Raw genomic sequence first — 26,704 nt, 5'->3', positions numbered from 1 at the left:
CTCTCCCCATAGCCTTCGCTGCATGGCTAATTAAATGCGTTGGCTGGCGAAAAAAAAAAACGTACGCATAGCTTGCATTGCTGCGACAAGTGTGCAATTTGTATTTAATTGCACGCATTAATAACGAGGGTCGTTAATTAAGTCATGAAATGATTTTTATCGTGTTTATTAAAGTTCAACATTTCTTTGTGATGCACAGACAAATTGACCTCAGGCAAATGCCCGTTTTTAATATGCAATTTGTGAGAGTAATTTTTGTGTTGAGTGATACGGCAACGCTCGCCCAAGGATGCCAATCTTTACTTGTCATTAGAATACCAAAAAGTTCAATAGCAGAAAAAATACTAGAAATATAAATGGGCACACGCACATTACGTATTGAGCAGCCCTCGTAGGCGGCTATTTTGAACAATTGTTTTTCAGTTTAAGGGTCGTAAATGTCAAGCATTTTATGTAGCACATCAACTGTAGCATAAATTGTAATTAAAAATATTCATGTTGTGTACAAAAATAGCTCGGAGGCTTGTGGTTTAAGCCTTCTGTTTAGTGCTTCCGGCAGGTAATTCGTGCGTTATGATTATGATATGCATATTGCTATTTTTAATCATACATTCGAATATAACGTAAATTGTCATTTAAATCAAGTCAACAGCGTTCCTCGGCCAGAAAACTGAGCAGCAACAGCAACAACAGCAACAACAACAATCAAACAAACAGACCAACAGGCCAACAATCACACGAAATTTTCACGGTCAAAATGGCAGAGGCGGAAGAAATTGCCAAAGCTTTTTAACTGCTGACAATACAGCAGCATTGTTGTTATTGTTGCTGTTGTTGCTGCTGCTGTTGTTGCTGTTGTTGTTGTTGCTGCTGCAATTGTTGTAGCTGTTTTCACCTGCAATCAAGCCAAGGTGCTTGCCCAGCTTTCCTATTACATTTGCATTCGATTTGCATAAGCGCCTATTCAGACTGATTGACCCGAATGAAGTGCAGCTCAAGCTGGAAACTGGTTACCGGAAAGCAGCAGCAGCAGCAGCAGCAGCCGCCATCGCAACCAAACGCTAGAAAGTTGCCTTTTTTGCCACAATCCGCCCAAGAACAACGACCATCACGTGTCGCACGTAGGCCAGCAACAACAGCACTCGAACTCAAGCTCAAAGGCTCTCATACAAGTGCTCGAAGAAAAAAATAATAAAAAAAACTCACTCAAAACGCAGCAAACAAAGCAACGACGGCCACGTCGACGTCGACAGCGGCGCACGCTTGCCATGCTTTATATAAAATCAACTGAGCATTTCTGTTGGAATTCATTAAACGTTTTACCGCACAGCTCGACGTACAAACACACGATCCGCCGAGTCCGAGTCCGAGTCCGAGTCAGAGTCAGAGTCAAAGCCGAGCTCCCGCAACACACACTATTTTTAAATATAGCGCAGCGCAGAGTCGTGTAAGCCAATACCCAGTTGACAGCCAAACGGCATCCAGCTAACAGTTCCCAGACACATTGTTATTTGAATTTGGCTTTCAGTTTCATTTGACACGCGTTTGCAACAATAACAATAATCAGCTAAAACCGAAAAATCAAAGAAAAGCAAAAGAAATTGCGAATTATCAAAAACAAAATCGTGTTTCGTGTTGTAAAACCAAAAAAAAAAAAAAAACAAAGAAAACAAGTGCAGTGTCTAATAAATCAGTTAATTAATTTTTGAAATATTTGTTAACTAATTGCAGCGCAGCCAACAATTAAACATTACAAAAAAAAAAACCTTAACTAAATCAACATGAAATTCGTAAGTACTCAGAAAATAAGTGCAAAAAAAATAAAGGAAAAAAAAATATTGCATTTTATTTTGCGTTAGCCAAGTTCGTTGCCTAAGTCTTTTGTTTTCGGCTCTTGCCAATGCCAAGCGACAATTTTCACAGCATTTCCGTTGATGCTCATGCTAATGCGAATGCAATAGTTACACTTTTGGCCAACATTCACCGCAAATTGAGACTAGCTCAGAGGCTATTCAGAATTTTTATTGGGCACTTGAATTTATGGCCAGCCGCCAGAGTTGCCCGTTGTCGTGTGTCAATTTTTGCAGCTAGCATTTTGTCGGCATTAAAGACATGACAAAGCCAGCCGCAAGCATACAAAAAAAATGAACATGTCTATTCGTAATCGTATTTAAATAAACACACACACACACACACTGCATGTGTACAACTGGCTATTAAGCTGTTAAGCCGCAGACAATGGACTTTGGCTGGGGGCGTGTCACAGCGTACACAGCATCCAGGCCATAAATTGTATGAGATACAAACTATAATCATAGGCAGCCAAGCACGCACTTTCAATGTTTCCGCCAACCCAAAAGCAAGTCAATGTGCAGAACGGGCAATTACACGCAAAAAAAAATTAAAAAAATTGGGAGGTAAGGCAGGAAGTTCAAGTTCATGTTGAAGGCCGCGGCCGTGCCAGACAAGCGGCAGACACTTGTTTACAGATCAAGCAAAAAGCAACAAAAAAATTGGCAAAACGTGCTTGGGCATGCGTTTTGTAAGTTAATTGAAAAGTGCGATACACACGCGCCAATATAAATGCCCAAAGCCAAAGCCGAAGCCAGAGTCAACTGACCAAACTGGCGCTGACCAACTTCTTGACCATTGCGCGTGTGTCCCCCCCCCCCTCCCCTCCGCTCCGCCTCTCGTCGTTATTGAGTGCATGTGCGTGTGCGCGCGACGCGGCCATAAATTAAACAACTGTGAAAAGCCAACGTTCAATTCATTAGAGTCAGCCTCAGAGTTATGCAACTGCCACGGCAACTGCAACTGCAACTGCAACTGGCTGCAGTCGGCAATCGGCAATCGGCGGTTGTCGTTTCATCCCAGCAGGCAGTTGGGCACCCTGGGAACCGCAATCAGAAATCTGGCAAATCGCTCTCGATTAGGATTGGGTCATGCGTGCCACACAACACACACACACACACACTCGAAAAGATTTATTAATTGCTCGACAATCGCTTTAATTCATTGGTTAATCGTCGCCAGCAAGCCAGCGCAAGTTGTCCTCGTCGACATGTTGTTGCATTTTACACGCTTTGCGTGTAGAAATTCAAATTAATTGCCATAAATAAATATATATATATGTATATATATATATATATATATACGTTTGCCTTGCGTTTCGCTTGGCTTGCTCTGACTTTGGTCGGCTTTAACCCGGGCCAGGCCAAGTCTGCGAGCGCGGCTAATGAAGATGCCGCACTTGCACAATCCACACACACACACACACACACACACGAGCAATTGTCATGCATAATTGCAATATGTTTAAGCAGCTGTGTGTGTCTGTGTGTTTAGGCCAGGTTTTGAGGGAAAATGTTTTATCAGCTCAAACTTCAAACATGCTTTAGGACTCCGCTTTTCAAACTCAAGCCAACTTTTATTATTTCAATATTAAATCGATTTGTTTATTAGATTCTAAACTAAACCTTTGTTTAGTTTTTGATTGCCTATGAATTCTAACAAAGTTAACTAAAAACTTAATTAAGTGAACAATAATTATAATAATTAACGTTTTCTGAAATGGTCTATATAAACATTTGATTATTAGATGAGTGAGGAAGAAGATAACCTAGGCTGAGACTTTTTTTTTATATTAATGTTTTGTTTGCTTTAATTAAATTTTTATTGTTTTTATGGGAACAACTTGAATTAAATTTATATGAATATTTACAATACGATTTGATCTACGGTTAGGTCTAACATGACTGAGACTTGGATGATTTCTATTACGATTTGTGTGTTCTTTAGGCACAAACGGATATCTGAAATAACAAAAGTAATTTAATAAATAATTAAAAAATAAAAATTAAAAAGGTCAATCCTCATTCGAATCCTTCTAATGGGGCTTGACTGGCCAGCTATGCGATTTTTGTGATAGTAAAAAAACGGAGTTAAATAAAATAATAATAAAACATTTTACATTCACGAAATGGAGTGAAACAAGCATGGAAATTTCACTTTACAACTAAGACCTCCGGCTAAGGCCATATTACGGCCAAATAATTAATTACCGGGAATTCGACTACAGATTCTCGTTATCTTAATTTCTGGAACAGTTGGATAACTCGTATATCCATGTATTCCAGCCAAAATAAAGCTCCACTGCTAGCCTGGACATTTAACAAATTCGTGCCATCTATTTCGTGGAATCCTCTAGCCAGCCTCAATTTGGAGCAATTCAAGCTAATGTGCAGTGCCTTTGGCATTATATGCTGTGTGCCATGTCATTTGATATCGGGAATCGCATCGGTCGCTGCGACAGCAAAAGTTTTTGGCTTATTTTATTACAATTCGCGTAGTGCGAGGCGATTAGCTGAAAACGCGCAGCTGTCGCAATCAGAGCTAGAGTCATGTCTTGGACTGTTAGTCAGTCAGTCCGTCAATCAGTCCGTCAGTCAGTCCGTCAGTCAGTCAGTCAGTCAGTCGGTGCGCATGGCAAGTGCCTGGCGTACACATGTTGCACATGTCCAGCTCCAGTTGGACATTAGCTCGAAGCTTGGCGAGCGTGCGGTGCCTGCCCACATGAGATCGCTTTTGGCTTGCAAAATAGTTATGTTAGATTTATCGCCGGAGTGGACGCCGGACCGTGGCCAGGCCATTACCATATTTATAAGGCACAGTCGGACAGGCAGGCAGGCAGGCTTGTGCGTTGTGTTTGGCATTTTGTCATGCCTTAAATGCTACAAATTTGTGCTGTTCGCTGAACTTGAACTAATTTATTGTTGTCGTTGCATTGAGGTGAGGGGTTGCCGCATCAGCAGGAAAAGGAAAAGTGTTTCGATTCTCACGCTGCCAAAACGTCAATTGGCACTTCCTAACCAACGAGCTGAACGGCAAATTGAGGCTCCATAATTGCTTGGCCAATAAGTAATAGCAGCGGGCAGCGTGCCGGACTCAAAGTCAGACACAGTCTCCATTTTGGCCCGGCATCATTTCCAGCTATTAAACACAATTCAAAGTAATTTAAAGCAGCGGCCGTGTTGCGCCAGTTGTTGATCTTGTTGCACCTACTACTAAACACAGCCGACACAGTCTCGCTAAACATTTTTCGACTTTAGCCACAATCGCAAATGCATCCAGAGTCTGGAGCCGAGAGCAGCACGCTTCCGTGTTGAAAGTCAATGAACAGTTGCTCAATCGAGCGTTAACCTGGACTCGGACAGCATTAGCATCTGGCCGCGCGGCTAACTGATGCTGTAGGCGTTACAATCATTAACAACCGATAACAGTATCAATTTTTTTTAGTTTTCATTTCATTTATGATACCCTTGCAGAGGGTATTCTAATTTTGTCGCAAAGAAGGAGACAATCGGTCGCAGTGTAGGTTCTTGTATGAAAAAGTTTTTTGTTTATCACGATATCTTATCCAAACTTGGCATTTATTACTTTTACTATGCGTTTTATATGTATGCAAAATCCTATCAACATCGGACCACTATATCATATAGCTGCCATAGGAACGATCGTTCCATTAGTAAGTTGTTGTACGGAAAACTTTTTTGTTTATCGAAATATCTTGACCAAACTCGGCATTTATAAGTTCCACTATGTTCCCTACATTTAAGCAAAATCTTATTTAAATCGGACCACTATATCATATAGCTGGCATAGGAACGATCGGTCGAAAAGGAGGTTCTTGCATAGATAACTTATTTGTTTTTCAAGATATGTTAACCATACTCGGCATTTACAATTTCCCTGCGCTTCTTAAGAGCATTTTGATAAGGTTAAGTCTGCAAGGGTATCAAATCTTCGGCGTGCCGAAGATAGCCCTTCTTTATCGTTTTCTTGTTGCTGTTGTATTCTGTTATGTTTTATTTTTGGCGTCCGGCTAAACTTGAGCGCATTTCAATTGTTCAACATTCACTTTTGCAACTGGCAAATTGTTCACATCAAATTCGTAATGCTCGCTGGGCAAATGACAATCCATTTAAATAAGATTAATTAACGCTCCAGCTGTAGCCATGCCAGGCCGCATTTTCCATTTTTCTTTCCACATGACTCATTTCTTGGCCCATGCACATTTTCGCCAGGAACAACTAACCGAAAGTTCATTTGGAGTTGATTTTATGCATTTTGATATTTGTCCAATATGCAAGGCGCTCTGGTTACCTGTTCGAATGGATTTTTTCCAATTTTATTTTTCTCTTTTTTCTTTTTTTTTTTGGCTTGTAAAGTAATAAAAAATAATTTATTTTTACTGCACATTTGAGCCAATCAAAATCTAAACGCCAATAAATGCCAGCACAAAAATGAAAAATCTGATTGAAAAACAACTAAAAGCGACGCAAGTGCACACAACTCGACAGCTAGATACCCTGTAAAAGAGACAGATCGAAATAAAATATATACAAAATCTAATATTGTTCAGGCAAAGACTATATAAAATAAATATTTATATGTATAAATTCACATACATACGTTGTCTAGGCTACGCATGCCCTTTAGACCATTCTCGACAGGGTATACAAAGCTGCTGCTAACAAGGCAATGTTGTTGCTGTTTTGCTCTTGTTGTCCAGCTGCTGTTGTTGTGATTTTTATTTAGGTTTTCATGCGCTGGCCCGGACACGGGCACGGACACGGGCACGCTCACATGTTGCTGCACTTAATCATTGTTGTGGGTGGGTGGGTTTTCGCATGAGACGCCGTTGGCCAACAGTCTGGGCTGCCTGGGCAGTCGGGGCTGGCTGCTACCAGTGTACCAAGCGCCGCCCAATTACGAAATCATATCTAAGGTCATTTGTACAACTAATTTGTTGCGGCTTCGTTAAGCGGAGGGGAAGGGGGTAGAGCTGCCATGAAGAATGATTGCAATTTCCATACAAATAGTTTTGTTCTCAAACAAATTAACTCACATTAGCGTGCTGCACGGTTTCGAGTGCCAATTTGATGCGGATTCCTTGCGGCTAGCCGCAAAAACCAGAATCAAACCAAGTGCTGCGCTTAATTTATTTAATTAATTTAAACGATCACTTTCAAATACCCTGTCACGGCCCAAAACAGTTGAACAGTTGTCCAAAAGCTATGCCCGAAGAATGCCCAAATGCAAATGTGTGGAAACGTGGACACATTGCCTCCGGCTGCTGTTGACGACATTTTGACGGTTTACATGTGTATCATGCCACAGTGGAGCCATATATTCCAGGCATTGAGCGAAATACACTGAGAAAAATAATATATATAAATTATATTTTCAAAAATGTAAATACAAAAAATGTTTACCATCCATTTCCTCCTGTTCTTTGCTCCTGCGCTCTAGATTCCAGACAATGAGTGAAATACACTGAGAAAAATGTTATATAAATTACATATTCAAAAGTTTGATTTAAAAAGTAACGAAAATATAGAACGTTGGACTACTTTTTCTTATTGACTTGCTTCTTTTCTCTGCTCCTGCGCTCTAGATTCCAAACAATGCGTGAAATACACTGAGAAAAATAATATATTAATCAAATTTTCAAAAATTCAAAAATGTAGACTACTTTTTATAATCAACTTCTTCCTTCTTTTAACTCAAGCTCAATTAGATTGATTGCAATCAACAATTAAGCAAATAATCTTGAACTAAGCCAATTATATTTTTCAGTGCAATGACAGCTATTCGCTTTAAATTGTCATTTCCTCTTTGGTTATTCAATTCTGATCGGTTGGATCAAAAGTTTGCCGGCTTCTCATGCTAATTGTGTGCCTCAATTTAGCTGGCTTATGGCCAAGAATTTGGACAATCAATTGGCCTGCCTGCACGAACCTCCCACGCCAGAAAAAGGGGGGGGGGGGGCTATTAATCACGCAGTTTTGAGAATTTTTGGCATAATTATCACATGGCTTTAATCTGCGCGGGCCTGATCTTCTGGGCCGCTCAGAGCTGCTGTGCCAACAGACGCCGTGTCTAACTTTAGGACAACAACAACAACAACAACGAGAAACATGAATTAATTAAAAGCATTTTCACAAGTTGGCGAGACTTTAATGTCTAGACGAGAGTCGCAGCGGCTTGTTGGCAACTGGTCGCCTTGTTTGCATATTTTTTGATTATTTAGTTTCAAGACATTTTTTTTTTGGTTTGTTTGTTGTTGCAGTTGTTGTTGTTGCATTTGTTGTATGCATATTTTTGCTAATAGCAATTAGCCATTTGTTGTTGTTGTTGTTTTTGGTTCTTGTTGCAGCTGTGTTTTTTTTTTGTGCTTGTACTATTTGTAGGGTGCACTTTGCAGCATATTAAATTAAATCAATTGCAGTAGCACAAAAATCAAAAACAACAACAACCACAAAAAATGTCTGCAAAATTAACATGAAACACAAAATATTGCGCATACGCCCTGCAGTCCAATGCAGATTGCAGGCGCGGCCCATTAGGCAATTAATGAAGCAAAAACCTTTCAAAGGCAAACAGAAAATAAAAAATGAAACTCAAGCAAAAGCAAGCGGCAATTACTTGGCAATATTAATGCATGCGGGCACAGGTGTGATTACTGACCATAAAGCAAACAAATATGGACTTAATGCAGCGTATTCGGGCCCGTTCGTTAGCCCGGTTCTATTAAGTCTTTGCGGCCCTGTGATTAGTGTCCAGACTCTGTCGCAATTGCGTGACGGCCTTTAATAAGACATTAGATGCAACAAAACACCCGCGCAACACTTTGCGGCACAGTTGTAAGCTGCCGAGCTGCCGGCCTGTCGAGCATTCAATGCGAAATCAATAAATTCAGGCGCCTTGCAGACAGCCAGCACTTCGACTATATATATATATATATATATATATATATATTTATGGCCACGGAGCCAATTTGGGCCATTGATGCATGCCGCCACAGCTTCCACGAGCGCAGATCTTAGCTGCTTAACGAGCTCGGGCCGTATGCTTATCAGAGCATTAGATTCGATGCATTTGGCGCTGCTGCGAATTGGGTCAGCTTTGGAAAGCACAGCCAGAGGCAATACAAACACTAAGATGATACTCTGCAGCTTGATTTTTTGAAAATAGGGAACAAAAAAAAAGAAATCAGTAATATTGCGCTCTCTCAGCTGAAAGAGCGAAAGGGCTTAAAATAGAATGTACTCTCAGCTTCGGCTCCTCAGCTTGCTGAAAAGCCAGATGAGAAGCCAGGCTAGAAATATTCTCTCAACTGAAAGAGCATAAAAAATCTAAAAATATAATGTACTCTCAGCTTCGGCTTTCGTCAGCATCAACATGCCGCGACTTCGGCATGCGTTCGTCTGGCTTGTAAAGAGCGAAAAGCCAGTCAGCTGCCATGAAGTGGGAAGAGCCAGTTGAGAAGCCAGGCTACAAATTTTGCGTCGCATTCAAATGTTTGGGGCGTTTATCATCTTAATTACCTTTGGCACAGCGAGAGCTCGGTCGCAAATTTGTTGACTGGCATTTAAAGCCAAACTCTTTTTGCAATTGTCAAAGATATGGTTTATGTGCAATTGCCGCTAATTACACAGTTAAGCGCTGCATATGAAAAATGGCCAAAGAGACAGCTTTTAGAACTGAATAGAGCACTTACCATTTGGCACTTGGCACTTACCACTTGGCACTCGGCTCGTGCTCGAATCGCGTACAGCTGAATGGCATTCTATGGTCGACTGTTTGTTGGCTTAATTGTTTTCTATATGCTCAGCTCTGTGTTGGCATTGACACACATTTCAATTGTTTAATCGCCGCGACCGTACTTAAGCATATTACCAACATGCGCGCTTTTAAACGTATCAATGTCTCTATTTTTTCAGTTAGTCACCATTGCTGCCCTGTGCCTGTGCCTGGCCTTTGCCGCTGGCCAGCAATACTTTCTAGGACAATTCCCCGGCCGATCCCGCTTCGCCTTCGATCCTTTGGCCCTGGCACAGCCCTCGGCGGCGCAGATCCGTGATCCGCGTCAGAACAGAGGTAAGTTTGGCCACACGAATACCCTAAATCTAGATTATAATTTCACACGCCTTTTCGTTTCTATATCTTTGTGTATTTCCTTTACAGGACCCGTTGTGTTCCCCCCCTCACCACCGGATGCGATTGAGGAGTCGAGCGGCGTTGTTGTTGGCGCCTCCGGCTTTGGCTTTGTGCCACCTCAGCAAAGTAATACATTCAGACAATAGTAGAACCTAGGCCATTGTTATCCACACTCACACACACTCACACACACACACTCACACACACACACACTTAAAGCTTTATTAGTGCAATTGAAGTAGTGTTTAAATATGAAGTCTTTTTTTAGTTTTGTTGAATAATTGTCTTTTTTTAACGTACCCTCCACCCCACGTCCAATTCACAGGCACAATCTTTGGTTAACTGCACACACACACACACACACACAAGCACACACAGCCATATATGCACACACACACACACGCACACAGCTCGCACAATGCCAAACAGCGCCGGAAACGGAAATACGCGTCACACTTAATTGCAGCCAACTTCAATTTAAGCACCTCAGCCCCAGCCCCAGCCCATTCGCTCCAAAACCCAGCACACCCAGACACACACACGCACACACACTCCCACACACACACACACTAACATAACAGCAAATATAACATGTTATAATAAAAAATAGTTTATTAGTTATTATTTAGTTTAATTGTTGTTAACTAATTGCAAACACATCAATTTATTTACTTTTGCTTTTTATTCCCCTTCTTTTTTTTTGTTGTTTTTATTTTTATTTTGCCAATTATTTTGTGTATAAATAATTTATGTTTTATTCTGGAAATTTAAATATTTTTATTTTGTCTAATTTGTAACTTACAAATTTTTAATTTTTAATTGAAGAACTAGTTTAATTATAAATAAAAAAACTCTACCATATAAAATGTATTTTTTTATGTTCAACTTTTTATTTAATTTTTATTCGGCCGCACAAAAAAACAAATTTCAGCAAAAAAAATGCAACTTGTTTTTATTCTCTTTTCTGTTTTGCTATTTTTATTTTTGTTTTGCCAATTATTTTTTCTATATTATTTATGTTCTTTTCTGGAAATTTATGATTTTTATTTTGTTTAATTTGTAACTGGAAAATTATTATTATTTTTAGTTGAAGAACTAGCTAAATTATAAATAAAAAACAAAGTCTACCATATCAAATGTATTTTTTTATGTTACAATTTTGATTTACTTTTTTTTTTTAATTTTTACTTTGACATCTTTCGGCCGCACAAAACAGACAAAATTCCAGGCAAAAAATGCAACTTGTTTTGAGTAATTATTTTTGTAGTCTTTTGAGTTTCACAGTTTCACATTCAAATGCACCACTTTTGGCTTTTGATATTATCGTACAAGTATGTTTATGATTTCTTGTAGCAATTATTGTAAGTGCACACAAAACAAGCGTCTAATTAACAAAGCCAGCTTTGAAGTGCAGCGACACAAACCGAACTGTGACGGCCTCAGCCACGGCCAAAACCGATTCCAAATCCAAATCCAGCAACCGCAACGACGTGGCCTACACTCTTCACGACAACTTCACATTCGCGTGGGCACAAGATATTATATTATTATTATATATATATATAAGTTAGGGTGACGAGACCTTGTGGGCTTGGACGAGCACTTGACAGGGGGGGGGGGGGGGGGGGGGGGGGGGGGGGATTTTCGGTGTGAATCCAAATCGAATGTTGAAATATGGACAAAAGAAATCAGTTGCCACAACTTGCTGCATCTTCATACAGCACATCGCTTAAAAATCTTTTCAAACTCAAAACTCGACTAAAATTCGATTTCTCAATGACTTGACACGGAACTGAGATCCATTTTGCAATTGTCTCCATATATAATATTTTATATACTGAGCTCCCGATTGAAAAGCATTTTATAAGCCTGTAAATTTTGTTGTAAATAACCCAGAAAACAGTTTTCCTTTCCATTCGAATCAAGTTAGAAAGGCTTAAACAATATCATGCAAAATTATTTGGTAAGTCAGTTCGTATCTTCGTTATCTTGAATGACCTTTTCTTAAGAATTGTGTTCAGTTTAAGCCAAGTCTTGAAATGGATATTTATCAGTATGATAGAAGATATTGGAAAAAAATGAGAAACGTATGCTATAAAGGATATATATTTTTAATCGGCAACTCTTTTAGTTTCCGAGCTGGGAAAGACCTGACTGATAATTTATATACTCAATGGGAAAGAATTTCTTCTTGGCGAAAAACATTATACCCTTTTCATTTTATTAATTAATAATATTAATATTAATGATATTATTAATACTACCCCTAAACAGGGCTCCGCAATGGCAATCAACTATCAAGAAAAAGTCTTTGCTACTCGACAGCTTTTTTAAATGCTTGTTCTCTGATTACAAAAAAAATTAATTCCCTTAAGCCCCCCTTGGCAGGGGGCGGGCAGCTTGTGATGCCTTAAGTACCTCACTGGAAAATGAAATATGAACAAATTTTAACGACAAGCAAATGTTTTGGCCACGAGCAGCAGGTGCTGCAGCGGCAATCGAGACTTAAGCCCCATATGGCTATGTGTCTATGCCTGTCTATAAAGTCAATGAGCGCACATATACACATTTGCATAGAGTATGTGAATTGAAGGGGCAGAGGGGAGACTGAAGGAGAGGGACGGGCAAAGAGACAGAGAGAGGGGGAGAGAGAGAGAGTGGGGGAGAAAGAGGGGAGATACTCAATGATATGCGCGACTAATGCTGTGCAAAATATGTTCGCAGTTTGCATTTTAACTTTATTTATACCCTATACACATTAAAACAGTGTAAAGGGTATGATGAAGCGAAGCGAATGTATGCAACAATCTTTAAAAGGGACATCTGATAGCTTAAACCAGAAATTAATGTTCTTATAACAGGAATAGGTTGCCTTCAATTGGGCTTAAATATTTAGAGCGAGATTGTGCGATACTTTAAATACAAATATTGATAAGTAAGAAAGCATTTTTAAGCTACATCAACTAAAATCGAAGTATTATTATAATTATTAATTATGTGAATTATTGACCTAAGTTCCCTTTAAGTAGACACATCTAGACACTTCGTCTCCGCAAGAATTCCAAATCGTTTCGTATTTAGTAGAGAGTATCTTCAAGTCGAGCGGTGCATTCTCGCTAGTTTTTTTTTCGGCATTTGTTTTTTGCATATCGTTTGAGAGGCATGAAATGCAAAGAAAATCGAAATGGAGCAACTGTTTTTTTTTTTTTTTGTTTGTTTACGGCTGCGACTAAGCCTAGCTGGCCGCATGACAAGCAAAAAGCGAGCAGTGGGCCAAGCCGGAGGACTGGGACAGACAATGCATGGAAAAAAACATTTCACAACGAACAAAAACGAACGACACTAAGTTGAGATAATTTTTACAATTTGACAATTTATGCACGATTGGCGAACGGTAGCCAAATGACCAATACCTGCATTGCCAGCCAAATGGCCATTGTGTAATTAATTTCGCAAGCCCAAAGTTCTCGCTGCACGCAGCGTCCGCTTCCTGGATGAGGACTGCCTGCGTTTAGACCAGATAAATGGCCAATTGCTGCAGCATTTAATGCGGCCACAATTGACAACCCACCCGCCACCATTAAAATATGTGGCCGCTGGCCAATCGTTAAGCGGGCCATTCTAAATTGCAGCAATTGCAGCTGGACACTTGCCCAAACACTTGACCAGCTTGTTGACGCCGTGGTGATTGACGAAGCGCTTCAACCTTCGGTCGACGCCCACGCTTGGAATTTACCAGTTGGCAGCCAAAGTAACACAACTAATCTCAAGTGCACCCGCCCGCCCAAGACTAACCATATTAATTGTAATTTGTTAACGCACTCGTTAAATATGCCAAGTCCACAACAAGTGCTGCTCCTTTATTTATTTTCAACTCAATTTGCAGCAGTGGCAGCTGTGGCCGCGGCGGCTGGCGGCGTGGATCCCACATATTTCAGCACCACATTTCAAACGCCGGACACATCGTACGCAACGTTCAACTATTACAGCAGTCCGTACAGCACGAGATACACATACTTCTGAGGCGACAGGGGTGCAGAGTCTAGAGTCGAGAGTCGAGTCATGTGTAAGTAGTCAGTTAATGAGGCGCCTAGGCAAAATATCTAAAAATGTTGTAAATAAATGTCTAAAATATGCAATTTGTGTTTAACTTGTGCGTTGTCGTGCCACTCGACTGTGCAGCAATATATATTTCTGTTTGCAGTTGCAATTGTTGATGCATGCACAAAACGAAAGACTCAGGAAGCGAACTTGAAAGCGCGCAAGCGTTAAGCAAACAAATCACTGCTGTGATATATTATGTTTTTATTTTCATTGTTGCATAATTAGTTGTTTGTTATATATATATTTATCTAGCTGCACGCTGAGCCCAAGCGATGCTTATCGAGCGACAAACAGTAGCTAGAATCGTAGCCGAAGTCTGGAGCTGCCAATGAAGTGTGAATCGAATACGCGTCATCGGGCTTGGAATGTTTATTTGCTTGTTGCTGTTTGAGTTTCTTTGTTGTTGTTGTTGTTGTTGTTGTTGTTAGCACTGCGAATTGCAAGAAATCTGTGCCTTTGCATTTTACAACAGCATTTCATGCCGCCGCACACAATTGCATAGTGTGTCGTTATTGTTGCCGTTGTTGCCGCTGTTGCCGCCGCTTGCCATTGTATGTTAAATTACGTGGACGCCTAGTTTGGGCCAAGTGCCGGTGCCTGCGGTGTTAATTTCCATTGACACTGGGACACACGGCAACTAAAGCTCCGAATTTTTATATTTCTTTATATTATTTGAGCTTGTCTTGCAGAGTTGTCAGAAGTCGCAGAGCAGCAGCAGCAGCAGCGTCGAAATATGAAAAAGTCCACAATTCTCGAGCGATTGCACAACAATGCCCCAAAGCTAACAACAGCTCCAAGCAGATCATTAGCGGCGGCGGCGGCGGCGTCCGCGGCATGATTCACAGCAGCAACTGCACCCGAAACTCGATTGGTCAAATCGTGGATGAACGGTCGGGCGCCAGGGCCCCTGTCATAATTTGTATTAAGTGCAACCACATAACGACAAAGGCCAATTGCAGTCAGAGCACAGCCAGTTGGCAGCTATCGCGACGGCGTTGATAACCTTGTTGACCACAAGAATTTTCAATAAAATGACAATTTGCTGAACGCAAGCAAAATAAATGTCTTGTCGCCGCGGGCAATAAATGAAACTTAACAGCAAGCTCCACGTATTCAAATGTTTTACCCATATTGATACAGTATATATGCAGAACGACGTAAGACAATAATATGAAACTGAGCCTTGGAGCAAATTAAGCCACCAGCTTGGCCCTACTCCAGCACAGTCTTAAGTTTCAATTCGTTAGCATTCCCGTTTTTAATTAGCTTTGCTACATGACTCACAATTTGTCAGCACACACACCTTTCTGAGTGTTTCGTATAGCAAATCCTGTGCATTGCTCACGTAGACAAAAACCGAACTGACCTTCACTACATTTGCATTAATTGATTTGTATTTTAATTCCGGTTTCGGTCTCCAAGTGCCGCATACCGAACAGTTTAAAGACCCTTTCGAATGAGCTCGGTAATTTCCGTTTTAATTGCTCACAAGCTGCCTTTCTAAACCCTCAAATCATATGGCTTCTAAATACAGGTTTGTTTGTTCTAAGCCAAGTTGAAAAAATCAAAAAACCGTTTCTGACGGCATGCTGACATTTTTCAACACTTAACTCGGCCACTTGTCGATAGTGTTGTTTACTTGTTATCGAGTTGGCAGCCTCCGTGACTATTTATCGGCTTGCCTCCACTCCGCCACTTATATGCGAATATTCTAGACCAAAGCAACCAAAAATAACTGTAATATATTAAAGGCAAAAATGGAACAATGTTATAACAGAGGTTGCGGCCAACTTTTTGATCCAGCCACCAATACTGATGGTAAGTAAAACTTCTAAGCAAGAAATAATAAAGAACTAACAGCACGTTGTTTTGCACAGAATCTTGCCGGCATCATCCGGGTGCGCCATTCTTCCACGATGCCTACAAAGGCTGGTCATGTTGCAGTAAAAAGTCGGTGGACTTCACAGAATTCCTCAATATCAAAGGCTGCACTTTGGCGAAACATTCAAACATTAAGCCCCCCGAACCAGAGAAGCCAGCCAAGGATGACAAGGATGAGGATAAGACTATGGAAATTGAAGTGCGAGCTCCTATTAGGGAATCTCTGCCTAGGCCAGCTATTGAAACGCCATTTACTGTGCTGGAGCCAAAAGTAGCGCCTGCATTGAAGGACACCATTGATGCTTTAAAAGTCAGCACTGTTGCCGCGCCAGCTGCAAGTTCAGGCAGCGAAGGGTACTTGCGATCTCTTTTGTGCTTTCATTGAATGATATTTTATATATACATATATATTAGGAATGTTGCTGTGGGAACGAGCTGCAAAAACAATGGCTGCACTTACTCCTACACGAACACAAGCAGCGACTTTGGCGAGTGCACTTATCATCCTGGCGTTCCCATATTCCATGAGGGCATGAAATTTTGGTCATGCTGTCAGAAACGTACCTCCGATTTTGCGCAGTTCATGGCCCAGAAAGGATGTGTTTACGGTCAACATAAATTTGTTAAAGACGTAAGTCATACGAACACTGCACCCGGCAATTTTCTAACAATCTATTGATTCACTGCAGGACGAAGACAAACAGGTCGTTCAATGCCGATACGATTGGCATCAGACGGCTACGAATGTTGTTGTCGCAGTCTATGCCAAAAAATATCATTACGCACAAAGCGTCGTTGAAGTGAATCCAATTCGCCTGCACGTAATGCTGGTCTTTCCAGAACAGGAGAATGCCAAGTTCGAGTTGGACCTAGAACTGCGTGGTGTAAGATCGAATGCTTTCTATTATGTCCCCAACTTGTATAAATGACCCTTCTGTTTGTTTAGATAATCAATGTACAAACAGCTTCTGTGCAAATGTTTGGCACTAAGGTGGAGATTACGTTGCCAAAACTAGAACCAGGATCATGGCCAAAACTTAATTTGCCACGTGATGTGCTGCCAGCAGTAAAGAAAGATGCTGCCCAAATTAACCCAAATGCAGAGCAAAACGATGACAGTGACGAAGAGTTTTTCGACTTGGACGACATTCAAAATGTTCAAAGCTACGGACTTAAATTATCCGAAATGAGTTTGCAAAATCCGAACGGATTAGATTGATAACACGCTAGCATTTTATTTGTAAAACTATAGAGAACCCATTGTGTTAGGCCATTTCTTTACAATACACAAGTATGCCTTATATGAGTTTTATTTGTAATATCGCAGCACTGCTTAATCATCGTCGTCATCAGCTCCGGGCACCCAATCCTCATCGTCGTCGTCATCCAAATCCAGTTCACCAATATCTTGAAACAGTGTTTCATCGATTTTAACATTCTCAATGTTTTCACCGGCTTCCAACAGGAATTTGATGTCCGAATCGTTCAATGTGTTGTCGCACATGAATAACTCTCGGCCCGTCAGCTTTTTGCAATCATTGTTTTTCTCCCGTTTTGCCGCAATGCCCGTGCTCTCCTCAAAGTCCAACTTCCATTTCATAAATGTCTCGACAGACACGCGTGTGCCTTCGAATTTCTTTCTTTCCGCTTCTTCGACCTCTTGAACCTTGCGCACCCGTTCATCCTCCTGGGTCTTCTTGTGCTCGTCCCACTGCACATTTAGCCATTCCTGTGCACTGCTCACCAACGAGAACACCATCTCCATGCCGATGTTCTCGTCAATTGTCTGGCGCAAGTGTTCCAGCAGCCGCGCCTCGAAATTGTCTTCAAAGTTTTCGCCTTCCTCAATTTCCACTAGCGGAGCTTCATCTGGATATGTTGCTGTATACGTAAACACAAGCTTGCACGCTAAACCCTTTTCATTCTCTTCGACTGCATCGGCATTGTACTCCTCTGTGGCAATAGGAATTTGGAATTTGTGGAAAGGCTCTGTTTGTAGAACTGCAAAAGGAATATTTGCATTATATTGAAATACAAGAAGAACATGCGAGTTACCTTCCATTTCACCACAATATATGGAATCCAGCGCTTCGACCTCATTGGCCTGATCTTCTTTGTAGTTGCGGCTCATTCTGGGTTTTAAATTAATTTACAAAATAATAATATAAATTTCAGAGCTGCCGTGTCTCTGGCCCAGCTTTTAGGTTATTTGTTAGGGTGGCCAACATACGTTCAGACTGTATGATGCCACATATCACTCGTAGTTCTTGTGAAACAACAACAATGGAACACACAAATAAACATTCATATATACATACATTTTAACTTATTAAAGCCAATATGCAAAATAATAAATAAAATTTTAAAATACACATGGTATTTTCGTATCGTTCTCATGCGCCTGCTTGTCATTCAGCTTGAACGTATCATGCGCATTATTTACCGGCGCACCACCATTGTAAATTCAGAGTTGCCGTATCAATTTTATTTTTATTTTCTATTTTGAATGCCTTACAGAAACTAATTTGAAAACATTTTTAAGAAAATTTACGTTTATTTAATAACATTTAACATGCCTAAGTTAAATAAATGGTAATGTTTTTTTTAGAGCAGTCGTCCAGCAACAAATTTAGTGAAAATTAGCTTGAAATTAATGCTCTGGTGCTTCCAATCTAAAATAAGAGTAAAGACAATAAATTGGTTAATCTTCGTATATAAAGAAAAATGCAAGACTGCATACTTATGCACTGTTATTAAGTGATTCGCATCGACTTTCGTATCTTGTGGGGTAAGAAAACAATACTGTCGGTTTGGAAAATCCGTGCCCTCTTGAATAAGCAGTTTAGTTATAAAAGTTCTGTTAACTTCGTCCTATAAATTTACAAAATTTAATCAAGTGTCCATTGTGTGAATAAAACGTGCAACGTGAACTTACAGTAAATACATCGTATTCGTCCAAGAAATAAAATGGGTGATCGGAAGTGCTCCAAAGGCCTTTCAGCAGGGACACCGTGGTAAAGGACCTTTCTCCGCCGGACAAACTTCTCGTATTCGATGTCTTGTTCCCGCTGGGCGGGAAGACGCTGATCTGCAACGTTTTATCCTTATGATTCGGTTCCAGGCTGCCTTCAAATTGGCGACAGACAAGTGCTTGCTGCATGTTTAAGAAATTTATAAAGTGATTTTTTAAGTTGTTCAATTGAATTGAACTTTACCTTGAACTGAAACTGAACCATGGTAAAGAAATGATATCGCGATCGCTGAAATCGTTGTGCCCGAGTATGGTATTCGATGCGTAATTTCTCTACAACACATAGGATATTCTCCAAATTTTCAGTTTCTGTTTTAAGTTTATCAAGCAAGGTGGACAACTTATGTTCTACTTCCTTGCTGTTTAAGTTCATCGATTCGTAATGCTTTATCTTTGCTTTATATCGATTGATTTTATCACGAATTCTCTCTTCAGATTTGTTTGTCTCGATAAAGTCACCGACTTTCTGTGCCTCGCGGCGCTCCTTTTCTAAATCTTCCTCCAGATCTTCTTTGTTTCTCAGCATTGACTTAAGTAGCTCGTTAGTTTGCTTAAAACGTCGTTGGTTCTCCTCATAATGTCGGTCTAAGTCACGAGCTTTACGTTGTAATTCCTGTGATGCCGTGTCAATTTCGCTTACTTTCTTATTAATTCCATCGAGTATAATTTGTTCGCCTTTAGCTTCTTCGTCAGCTTGAGTTTTACGCTCGTCGATTTCGCGCAGTTGACTTTCCAAGACCTGGCGCTCCTCCTTACATTTCTCGATCTTCGCACCGCTGGTCGTCAAGTGAGTTTCCTAAAAATATAGAATAAAAGAAGATTGAATGGTTTGAGGGGAAACAGCTTTGGACCAGCTTTGGACTTACCAGCACATCAAGAGCGGGTAATTCGCGATATTCGAAATTTTCGATATCCATAATTCTTTGCAACGCTTTTGTGTTTTCTGTGTGATGTGCATTAATCATGTTACTTTTGGTGCTTATCTCCTTTGCGTCACTGTCCAGCTTTTGCTTAGCTTTGACATACACTGTCTGAAGGATTGCTGCACGCTCTCGAAGACTTTCCTGCTCTGTCTTCAGCTGCCGAATGCGATCATCCACATTCACCTGAATGAAGCGCGCAGGCGTGATTTTAATGGAGTACATGGCATAGTTGGGCGATGGCGAATACTCAAGCCCCAAATTGGGCACCAATATGCGGGTTAAATTGGGTGGCACATTTTCCGAGTTCGAGGTAAGCGATTCGGCTATCTCCTTGGAATCGGTAACCAAGACCGTCTCAATGCGCAGTGTATCAATAAGATAGTTCATTACAACAGGATCATCGCATCTTTTAATAAAAATAACTGTTTACTTAAGCTTCTTATGCTTAAACTCTTTAAAAACTCACCTAATCTCATCCATCAGCACGGTCGTATTTGACGACCTGTTTTGCACTTTGTACTTCGATACATTGTAGACCCGGTTTGAAAACGCACTCGTGATAATAGTCGGTATATTCCCGCCCGCATACGATTCTTGCAGCAGAGCTCTCAGAGATACACGCTCCTTGTCGGTGCTTACGATATACGAGCGCAGACAATGAGCCAGTTGATTCTCTATCAGATCTCGATACTTGGGATTTGGCACAGTTATGTACATGCCAATAGGTCCACGCGGCATCTTGTGCGCATTGCTACCGCTGTACTGAACACGCAACGCATTGGCCACTTGCATTGCGTGCTCACCATAAACGGACATTTTGTTTGATTTGTTGCGCAACAGCGATTCCATTTCCCATTGCAGGCTTTCTACAATTCAATCAATATTAACTTTTGTTTTGGATTATTTACAGGCATTTTTGTACGTACGCTCAGTTTTTCGCAGTTTGCTCAGCTCATTTTTCACCGACTCTACCTGCTCTATCGTGGCAGGCATTCGATTCTTTGTACTGTTCTGTTCGTCCCTGAGCCTGGAGATCAGCTCATTACTCTCAGCCACCTTTACTTTGAGAGTGGCTAGCGTAGCAGCATTCTGTTCCCGCAGCCTTTTCACTTCTGAATAATCTTCGTGATAGTTATTCATATGCCTCTGACAGCCCTCGTAGGTAGTTTGTTCCTCCCTGAGACGTTTCTCTACATTTTTAATTCCTGCTTTAATTGAACTGGCTTTATAGAGACAATCTTGTATTGTTCGCTTGACCGCCCGAAGCCTCGTTTCCTGCGACTGGTGACTTTCCATAATTCGCTGTTTGGTTTCCTCAATTTGCCTATGAATACGTTTTATTTATAATATGTTAAATTAAGATAATTGCTTTACCTACTCGAGCTGCTGGGCAAGTGCCAACTGTGTGCTATTCTTCTGCGTTGTTTTCTGCGACAAATCTGCGTTTTTCTTCTCAATTATTTTAAGTGTGTGTTCCATTTTTGTCAGATCATCCTGTATCTTGGTCACTTTTAGCCAAGCCAGCATGGTTGTAGCCTCTTTTAATTGAATCTACATTAGAGAAAATATGTTTTACTTTATAGTTCTTTACGAGACATGCCGTCTTACCTTAATTGCCTCTTTATTTTTAATTAATGCCAACTTTTCCTCTTCTTCGTGGCACAGTTTCTTCAACTTTTCCTTTTTCTGCGCAGTTAAAGTAATTATTTATTTATGGGTATTGGTTTTTTCAAATGAAGATTTACCTTTTTGAGCAGCTCCAGATCATAGTTAATATGCTCGCGCTGTTCGTGGCATTGGGTCAAGCTGGCCGCGCATAAATCCAGCTGCGTTGCCTTCATAAGCAATTTATAGTTCGATGCAGGCTCTAGGCTGTGGGATAGGGTTTCATATTTTAAATTGAATTCTAACTTTCGCAATTAAGTACACCCACTCTTTGAGAAATTCGCGCGAAGCTTCCTGATTCAGCACAAAGATCGGATTCTCAACACTTATGCCAAAATAAAGCAGCAAGCGTCGTATTTCGTCCAGTTTCTTGGAAACGCATCTGTTCTGAGCGTCTCTCATCTCATACGTCGAGGATGATTGCCGTATTTGGCGTACAACCGTAATGTGTGGACCGTAAACGTCGTACCTAAATGGCCGCAGTCCCGTATTGCACAGGGTTAGCTCAATGGATGCATTTGTCTCCCCATTTTTAATGAGCTCTGACAAAAGATAATGGTTAGTTTTAGTATGTATTCCTCTTGGGTAAGCGATTGGGCAAATTACTCTGTATGCTGCTGGCGCGACTTGTGTTGCGTGCACTGCCGGCTAGCCCTAATGCAAGGGCCGTGATCACGGCACTTTTGCCGCTGCCATTGCTGCCAACAAGAAAATTGATATGTGGCCCAAAGTTGATGTATAAATTCGAGTGGCACATAAAATTTCTTAAGCGTATGGAAATGATCTTCCCACAACGCTGGAATGCGTTTCGAGCTGTCAGTCCATGCTATAACAAATAAGCTAGTGTTTGATTTTAAGCAGAATGAATATAAAACATTGAGTTACCGAGGGATTTTCGAAGGAAGAGCTTGCATTCCCGTTTGCGCGCCTGTGAACCGCGCGCGAAGTAGACGCTTCCACAATCATTCCATCCTCTTCGCTGGTTTCTGCGCTGCGCCTAGATTTCTTATTTTTCGGAGGCGTAGGCGAAACGTCACTCTCCGATCCTGAGGATAATTGTTTCTTTCGAATTCTACTGCGACCCATCTTTGGTTTGTCTACATATAAAAACATAAATTCGCGTTTACATTCGTCTGTTTACAAACGGTATTACAATAAAATGCGCGGGCATTTTTGTTTACCAGCCGTGCTAGGCATATTCAGATGCATTAATTGAAATTAAGTTTTGTTTATGCTTACGTTGTATTTGATTAGCTTTTTAATCGTTGTAATCTATTCGAATTAACTTTGTGTTTTAATTGTATATACATTTCATAAAACAGCACTAAAAATATTCCAACATTTTGCACGGAAAGTGTGACCAATCTTGAATATGATGAGAATACTGACAATGCGCGTGCGCTCATTTCAGTATATTTCAAGTCAAGCTGGTTTGCATTCATGCAGATCGACAGAACAAACCGCAAATTTCGCACTTTCAAATAAGAAAGCGGGTTTTTTTTCCTGTGTGGGTAAATATAATTTTTGATAATATAACTTTTATCAACATGTAGACTTAACGATAAAGAGAAACAATTTTCAATACATGCAGAGCTTTACAAGAGAAACAAGAACATGATTATATTTATTAATATTATATGTAGTTTACATTATTTACAATGTAGAGCTGTTAATGGCACTCACATCATTTTCTTATAGGGGAATTCTTCGCCTATAGCATTTTGCTGCCTTAGCTTATTCTGTATTTCGCGCCAAGTAGGCGATTTCTGCGATAGAATCTTCATGTTGCCAATGATATAGAGGCCATAGCGGGCGCGGGACATGGCGACACAAATACGATTCTGTTCAGACAGAAATCCGATATTTCCATGTGTGTTACTGCGCACCAGCGAGAGCACAACTATATCCGCTTCCAGACCCTGGAAACTATCAACTGTGGTAATGCCAACATCTTTCAAATGCTTTGTCTTCGATAACTGCAAAGTAGAAGGGCGAATAAATATATCACCAGATAATTAGTAATCCATGCCTTACTCTCTTTTTAATGGATTCGACCTGCATGGTGTAGGGTGTGAGCACCACGACCTCCTTGCCTTTGTAGCCGCCGACGTCTATCAAATGGCTTACTATTTCAGACACTTTTTGCGTTTCCCAATCGTTGCATAGAAAGCCATCATAGATATGTGTCTCAGGCTCCTGATGCTGAAGAAAATACAGATTCTTTGTCATATGGCGAACAGGAGGAAAGTTATACACGGACTCATGACTAAAGAGCTTCTGATATATGAGGGGACACAGCAATTCGGCAAAGGTATTACGCATACGGTATTGAATATTCAATACGTTCACTTGGAAATTTGAGCGTATCAAACGCTCGAATAAGGATTGACAGATAGCTGAATATTTCAGTCCCTTTATATAGCTTATATAGGGCTTGAGCTGCATGTGGTCGCCAATCATAATGACGTGCTCCGTGTAGGGTGTCAGGCAGGGCAATATGTGCGCTTCCAAAATTTCTGCGGCTTCCTCAAAAATGACTAAAATGAAACCAATTAAATACGTAATTGTGATGCTGCTTTTGATTCCCTTACCAATGCGACTTTTAAGAAAGCGAAAGACAAAATTCATGCGTGCAGCGCACGTGGTCGTCATCGCCAGCACGTTCTTTTTAACAATCAAATAGTGCTGGAATATCATTCGTATGGAATTGAGTTTCTCCTGCGCATTCCACACGAGACGCTGCGTCGCCAGAATATCCGTATAGGCCTTATCGCTGTCATTGAAGGCGGCATACAGTGTCTGCAGGCGCTTGAAATGCTCCTTGATCTCCAGATTCACCATCCAGTACAGACGCTTTAGTCTAGGATTTATCATGTGCATGTTTGTGTCGGCACGTGCATTGAACCTGGCAATTTCCGGCAGTCTCGACTGACAGCCAAAGCGTACTATGCTGCTGGTGAAGGAGCTTAGCTTCAGCAGAAACTTATCCAGCGAATCGTTGGTGTATGTAATCACAACAATGGGCGCACAGAATTTGGCATGCTCCAACATCGTCTTTATCAGCTGCAATGAGAGATGCGTCTTGCCCGTTCCTGGCGGACCTTGGATTAGATTAAAGTTCGTATTCAGCACACTTTGGAAGGCATCGTGCTGCGATAGATTTAGCGGCATTTTGCGCAGCTTGTTCACAAACTTTTGACTCTCGTAGACATTCGGCGGCTGTGTGTGATTCAAATATGCTGGCGGTTGCGTTCTCGTCAGCCCATGTACTATATAATCGGACATCGGAAAGTTGATAACATTGCTGTTGGTCAGGTAGATGTACGCCTTCTGGTAGGGCTCAAAGTAGACGGGCGTTTCGAACATGATCAACGACTTGCCATAAATGTTGCCTATATTAAACTGCCGCACTATAGTGATCGCAATCTGAAAGACAGCAAATATATATACAAATATCTAGTTTAATTTAATGTACACTCACGTAACCGCGACGCAGCTGCTTTATATCCGTGCCAGCCACCGTGGCCAGTATAAGATTGTCGAAATCGTAGCTTGTGCTGAAACAGAGTAGTGCACCAGTTTTGAGCTTTAGCAGAGACTCCTCTTCCGAGTTGCCGAATTGGATATCGTGATCGGCTGCCGTTTTGCGCTGCGCAGCCAAAAGATCAACAAACAGCAGCTTGCTGCTATGGGCGTCCGGGAAGTGCATATTCAGCTTGATCTGCACCTCCTCATAGGCCAATTGGAGCGGCGTCACGTTCTGCAGGCTGCGCTCTCGATGCAGAACGCGCACCAACTCGCGCAGCGGCAGCAAAAACTGCTGACGCAAAAACAAGCGTTGACTATTTATGTACTGCGTGGTGCTTATGTAGCTGATCGTTAGCTTTGGGGCATGGAGATAGGCATCCTCGTGCTGCTTGAGCCACAGTCTGAGCTCCTCCAGGCTGGGATATAACTAAAAACCATTTAAATTAGACACTGTTTGAAATCAATGGAAATGGAGCGTTTACCTCGGCGGCAGGATTCGGTTCAGCCAGCACATCCAGATCAACACTAAACAGGCCGTGCAACTGATGCAGAAACTCCATGCAGATCGGACGCTCTTCTATGATCGGGTTCTGGTTGTTCTTCAAGTGTGTCCAAATATTGAATAGTATCTGCATGCCATTTTTGTCCATGACGCCAGCGCGTTGAGCCTGCAACAACAGCGTCTGCATATGGCTAATGGTGCAATCGACGCGCTTCATGTCGGTCCACATGGTGCGGAAGCTTTTGGTGCACAGTTTTCGCACCAGCTCCTCATAGTGCTCGATGAGCGGCGTGCACGCCGCTAACTTGCTCAGCATATCATAGTGAAAGCCCGGCAGCTCCAGTTCACATAAAGTGACCAGGATGCGTGTATAGATTAGCACGCGCTCCATATCATCGTGTGGCCCGATTTGATCGACAAAAAAGTTCGGTTCCACTTCGGTTGCCAGGTAGAGGAACATGCCCAAAGGTTGTAGATTAAAGATCTCCTGCAGACCATCGGTGGGAATTTTAGATGGCGCCGCCGCCTTGGCACGGTTCCAGCAGTTATATCGCCTGTTTATCTGCACCTGACGCCCGTCGGTAGCTTTTTTGCGCGTTAAGCTGCGCAGGATTTTCTCTTTATCAGCCTGAAACCATTCCCAACAGTCGTAATCTTCTCCGAAAAGCTCAACCATAATGTGTCCGATAGTATAAATTTCCTGGTATTCCCCTGTTTAGAAACGTCATAGAGAAGCGCATGATGATATCAGAAGTAAATATTATTTATGAGCTGCCAAAAAAGATATATATTTGGTTTAATTACTTGACACGTGAACTGGCTGAGTGATGTGCGCTCTTCAGCTTTTAGCTGCCGTACTATACTATATAATAAACAATTTTTAAATACAAAAGTTTATCAATATGTAACCTATTTATTTCGCGCACAAATCGAAAGATCGCCACAAATACCGCAAAGTGTGACCAAGTTGCGGATGAGGCAAAATATTGCTTTTGGGCCGAATCGGTGCGAAGAATTATTATATTTGTAAATACAAGATTAAATCTGCAGTTGATTTAAAAACTTAAT

The 26,704-nt window shown here is 41.2% G+C and overlaps 5 protein-coding genes across 5 annotated transcripts; 2 read left to right on the top strand and 3 right to left on the bottom strand.

Annotated features, from left to right (window-relative positions):
- Nucleotides 1–1,314: 1,314 nt before the first annotated feature.
- Nucleotides 1,315–14,091, top strand: LOC115764045. Its single transcript, XM_030706885.1, has 5 exons — nt 1,315–1,447; nt 1,732–1,790; nt 9,786–9,942; nt 10,030–10,128; nt 13,889–14,091. Exons 2-5 carry the CDS (start codon nt 1,782–1,784, stop codon nt 14,023–14,025), a joined length of 402 nt encoding a protein of 133 aa, XP_030562745.1. The 5' UTR covers nt 1,315–1,447; nt 1,732–1,781; the 3' UTR covers nt 14,026–14,091.
- Nucleotides 14,092–15,808: 1,717 nt separating this feature from the next.
- On the top strand, nt 15,809–17,224 carry LOC115764099 (cysteine and histidine-rich domain-containing protein). The gene is made up of 5 exons (XM_030706952.1): nt 15,809–15,924; nt 15,984–16,341; nt 16,402–16,618; nt 16,677–16,871; nt 16,934–17,224. Exons 1-5 carry the CDS (start codon nt 15,864–15,866, stop codon nt 17,204–17,206), a joined length of 1,104 nt encoding a protein of 367 aa, XP_030562812.1. The 5' UTR covers nt 15,809–15,863; the 3' UTR covers nt 17,207–17,224.
- LOC115764100 (RWD domain-containing protein 1) lies at nt 17,198–18,190 on the bottom strand. The gene is made up of 2 exons (XM_030706953.1): nt 18,043–18,190; nt 17,198–17,988 (listed from the first exon to the last, which is right to left on the bottom strand). The coding sequence occupies exons 1-2, from the start codon at nt 18,116–18,118 to the stop codon at nt 17,321–17,323; spliced, it is 744 nt and encodes a 247-aa protein (XP_030562813.1). The 5' UTR covers nt 18,119–18,190; the 3' UTR covers nt 17,198–17,320.
- A 363-nt stretch (nt 18,191–18,553) lies between these two features.
- On the bottom strand, nt 18,554–22,936 carry LOC115764113 (structural maintenance of chromosomes protein 6). Its single transcript, XM_030706975.1, has 14 exons — nt 22,846–22,936; nt 22,492–22,703; nt 22,213–22,432; nt 21,875–22,148; nt 21,687–21,813; nt 21,550–21,627; nt 21,320–21,492; nt 20,868–21,265; nt 20,408–20,807; nt 19,885–20,347; nt 19,203–19,814; nt 18,923–19,141; nt 18,728–18,858; nt 18,554–18,659 (listed from the first exon to the last, which is right to left on the bottom strand). Exons 2-14 carry the CDS (start codon nt 22,690–22,692, stop codon nt 18,638–18,640), a joined length of 3,318 nt encoding a protein of 1,105 aa, XP_030562835.1. The 5' UTR covers nt 22,693–22,703; nt 22,846–22,936; the 3' UTR covers nt 18,554–18,637.
- A 301-nt stretch (nt 22,937–23,237) lies between these two features.
- LOC115764114 (NFX1-type zinc finger-containing protein 1-like) lies at nt 23,238–26,687 on the bottom strand. The gene is made up of 6 exons (XM_030706976.1): nt 26,441–26,687; nt 25,617–26,347; nt 25,088–25,561; nt 24,198–25,032; nt 23,641–24,143; nt 23,238–23,582 (listed from the first exon to the last, which is right to left on the bottom strand). The coding sequence occupies exons 2-6, from the start codon at nt 26,310–26,312 to the stop codon at nt 23,286–23,288; spliced, it is 2,805 nt and encodes a 934-aa protein (XP_030562836.1). The 5' UTR covers nt 26,313–26,347; nt 26,441–26,687; the 3' UTR covers nt 23,238–23,285.
- Nucleotides 26,688–26,704: the final 17 nt, after the last annotated feature.

The sequence above is a fragment of the Drosophila novamexicana genome, unplaced genomic scaffold (genome assembly GCF_003285875.2).
Source record: "Drosophila novamexicana strain 15010-1031.04,08,12 unplaced genomic scaffold, DnovRS2.1 tig00000817-arrow-arrow-pilon, whole genome shotgun sequence".
Taxonomy (NCBI): domain Eukaryota; kingdom Metazoa; phylum Arthropoda; class Insecta; order Diptera; family Drosophilidae; genus Drosophila; species Drosophila novamexicana.
This window is presented reverse-complemented; position numbering and strand designations above follow the sequence as displayed.

Excerpts from the sequence above, each read along its gene's own strand:
- LOC115764045 (XM_030706885.1), top strand. Across the intron at positions 9,943-10,029 it reads TGATCCGCGTCAGAACAGAG|GACCCGTTGTGTTCCCCCCC; the intron begins GTAAGTTTGGCC and ends TTTCCTTTACAG. Across the intron at positions 10,129-13,888 it reads CTTTGTGCCACCTCAGCAAA|CAGTGGCAGCTGTGGCCGCG; the intron begins GTAATACATTCA and ends CTCAATTTGCAG.
- LOC115764099 (XM_030706952.1), top strand. The coding sequence starts at position 15,864 with ATGGAACAATGTTATAACAGAGGTTGCGGCCAACTTTTTGATCCAGCC. Across the intron at positions 16,342-16,401 it reads GCAAGTTCAGGCAGCGAAGG|GAATGTTGCTGTGGGAACGA; the intron begins GTACTTGCGATC and ends CATATATATTAG. Across the intron at positions 16,619-16,676 it reads AACATAAATTTGTTAAAGAC|GACGAAGACAAACAGGTCGT; the intron begins GTAAGTCATACG and ends GATTCACTGCAG.
- LOC115764100 (XM_030706953.1), bottom strand. The coding sequence starts at position 18,118 with ATGAGCCGCAACTACAAAGAAGATCAGGCCAATGAGGTCGAAGCGCTG. Across the intron at positions 17,989-18,042 it reads ATATTGTGGTGAAATGGAAG|TTCTACAAACAGAGCCTTTC; the intron begins GTAACTCGCATG and ends TTCCTTTTGCAG.
- LOC115764113 (XM_030706975.1), bottom strand. The coding sequence starts at position 22,692 with ATGGGTCGCAGTAGAATTCGAAAGAAACAATTATCCTCAGGATCGGAG. Across the intron at positions 22,433-22,491 it reads CTTCCTTCGAAAATCCCTCG|CATGGACTGACAGCTCGAAA; the intron begins GTAACTCAATGT and ends TATTTGTTATAG. Across the intron at positions 21,628-21,686 it reads ATCTGGAGCTGCTCAAAAAG|AAAAAGGAAAAGTTGAAGAA; the intron begins GTAAATCTTCAT and ends TTAACTGCGCAG.
- LOC115764114 (XM_030706976.1), bottom strand. The coding sequence starts at position 26,312 with ATGGTTGAGCTTTTCGGAGAAGATTACGACTGTTGGGAATGGTTTCAG. Across the intron at positions 25,033-25,087 it reads AGCAGCTGCGTCGCGGTTAC|ATTGCGATCACTATAGTGCG; the intron begins GTGAGTGTACAT and ends GCTGTCTTTCAG. Across the intron at positions 24,144-24,197 it reads CTTTCTTAAAAGTCGCATTG|TCATTTTTGAGGAAGCCGCA; the intron begins GTAAGGGAATCA and ends GTTTCATTTTAG.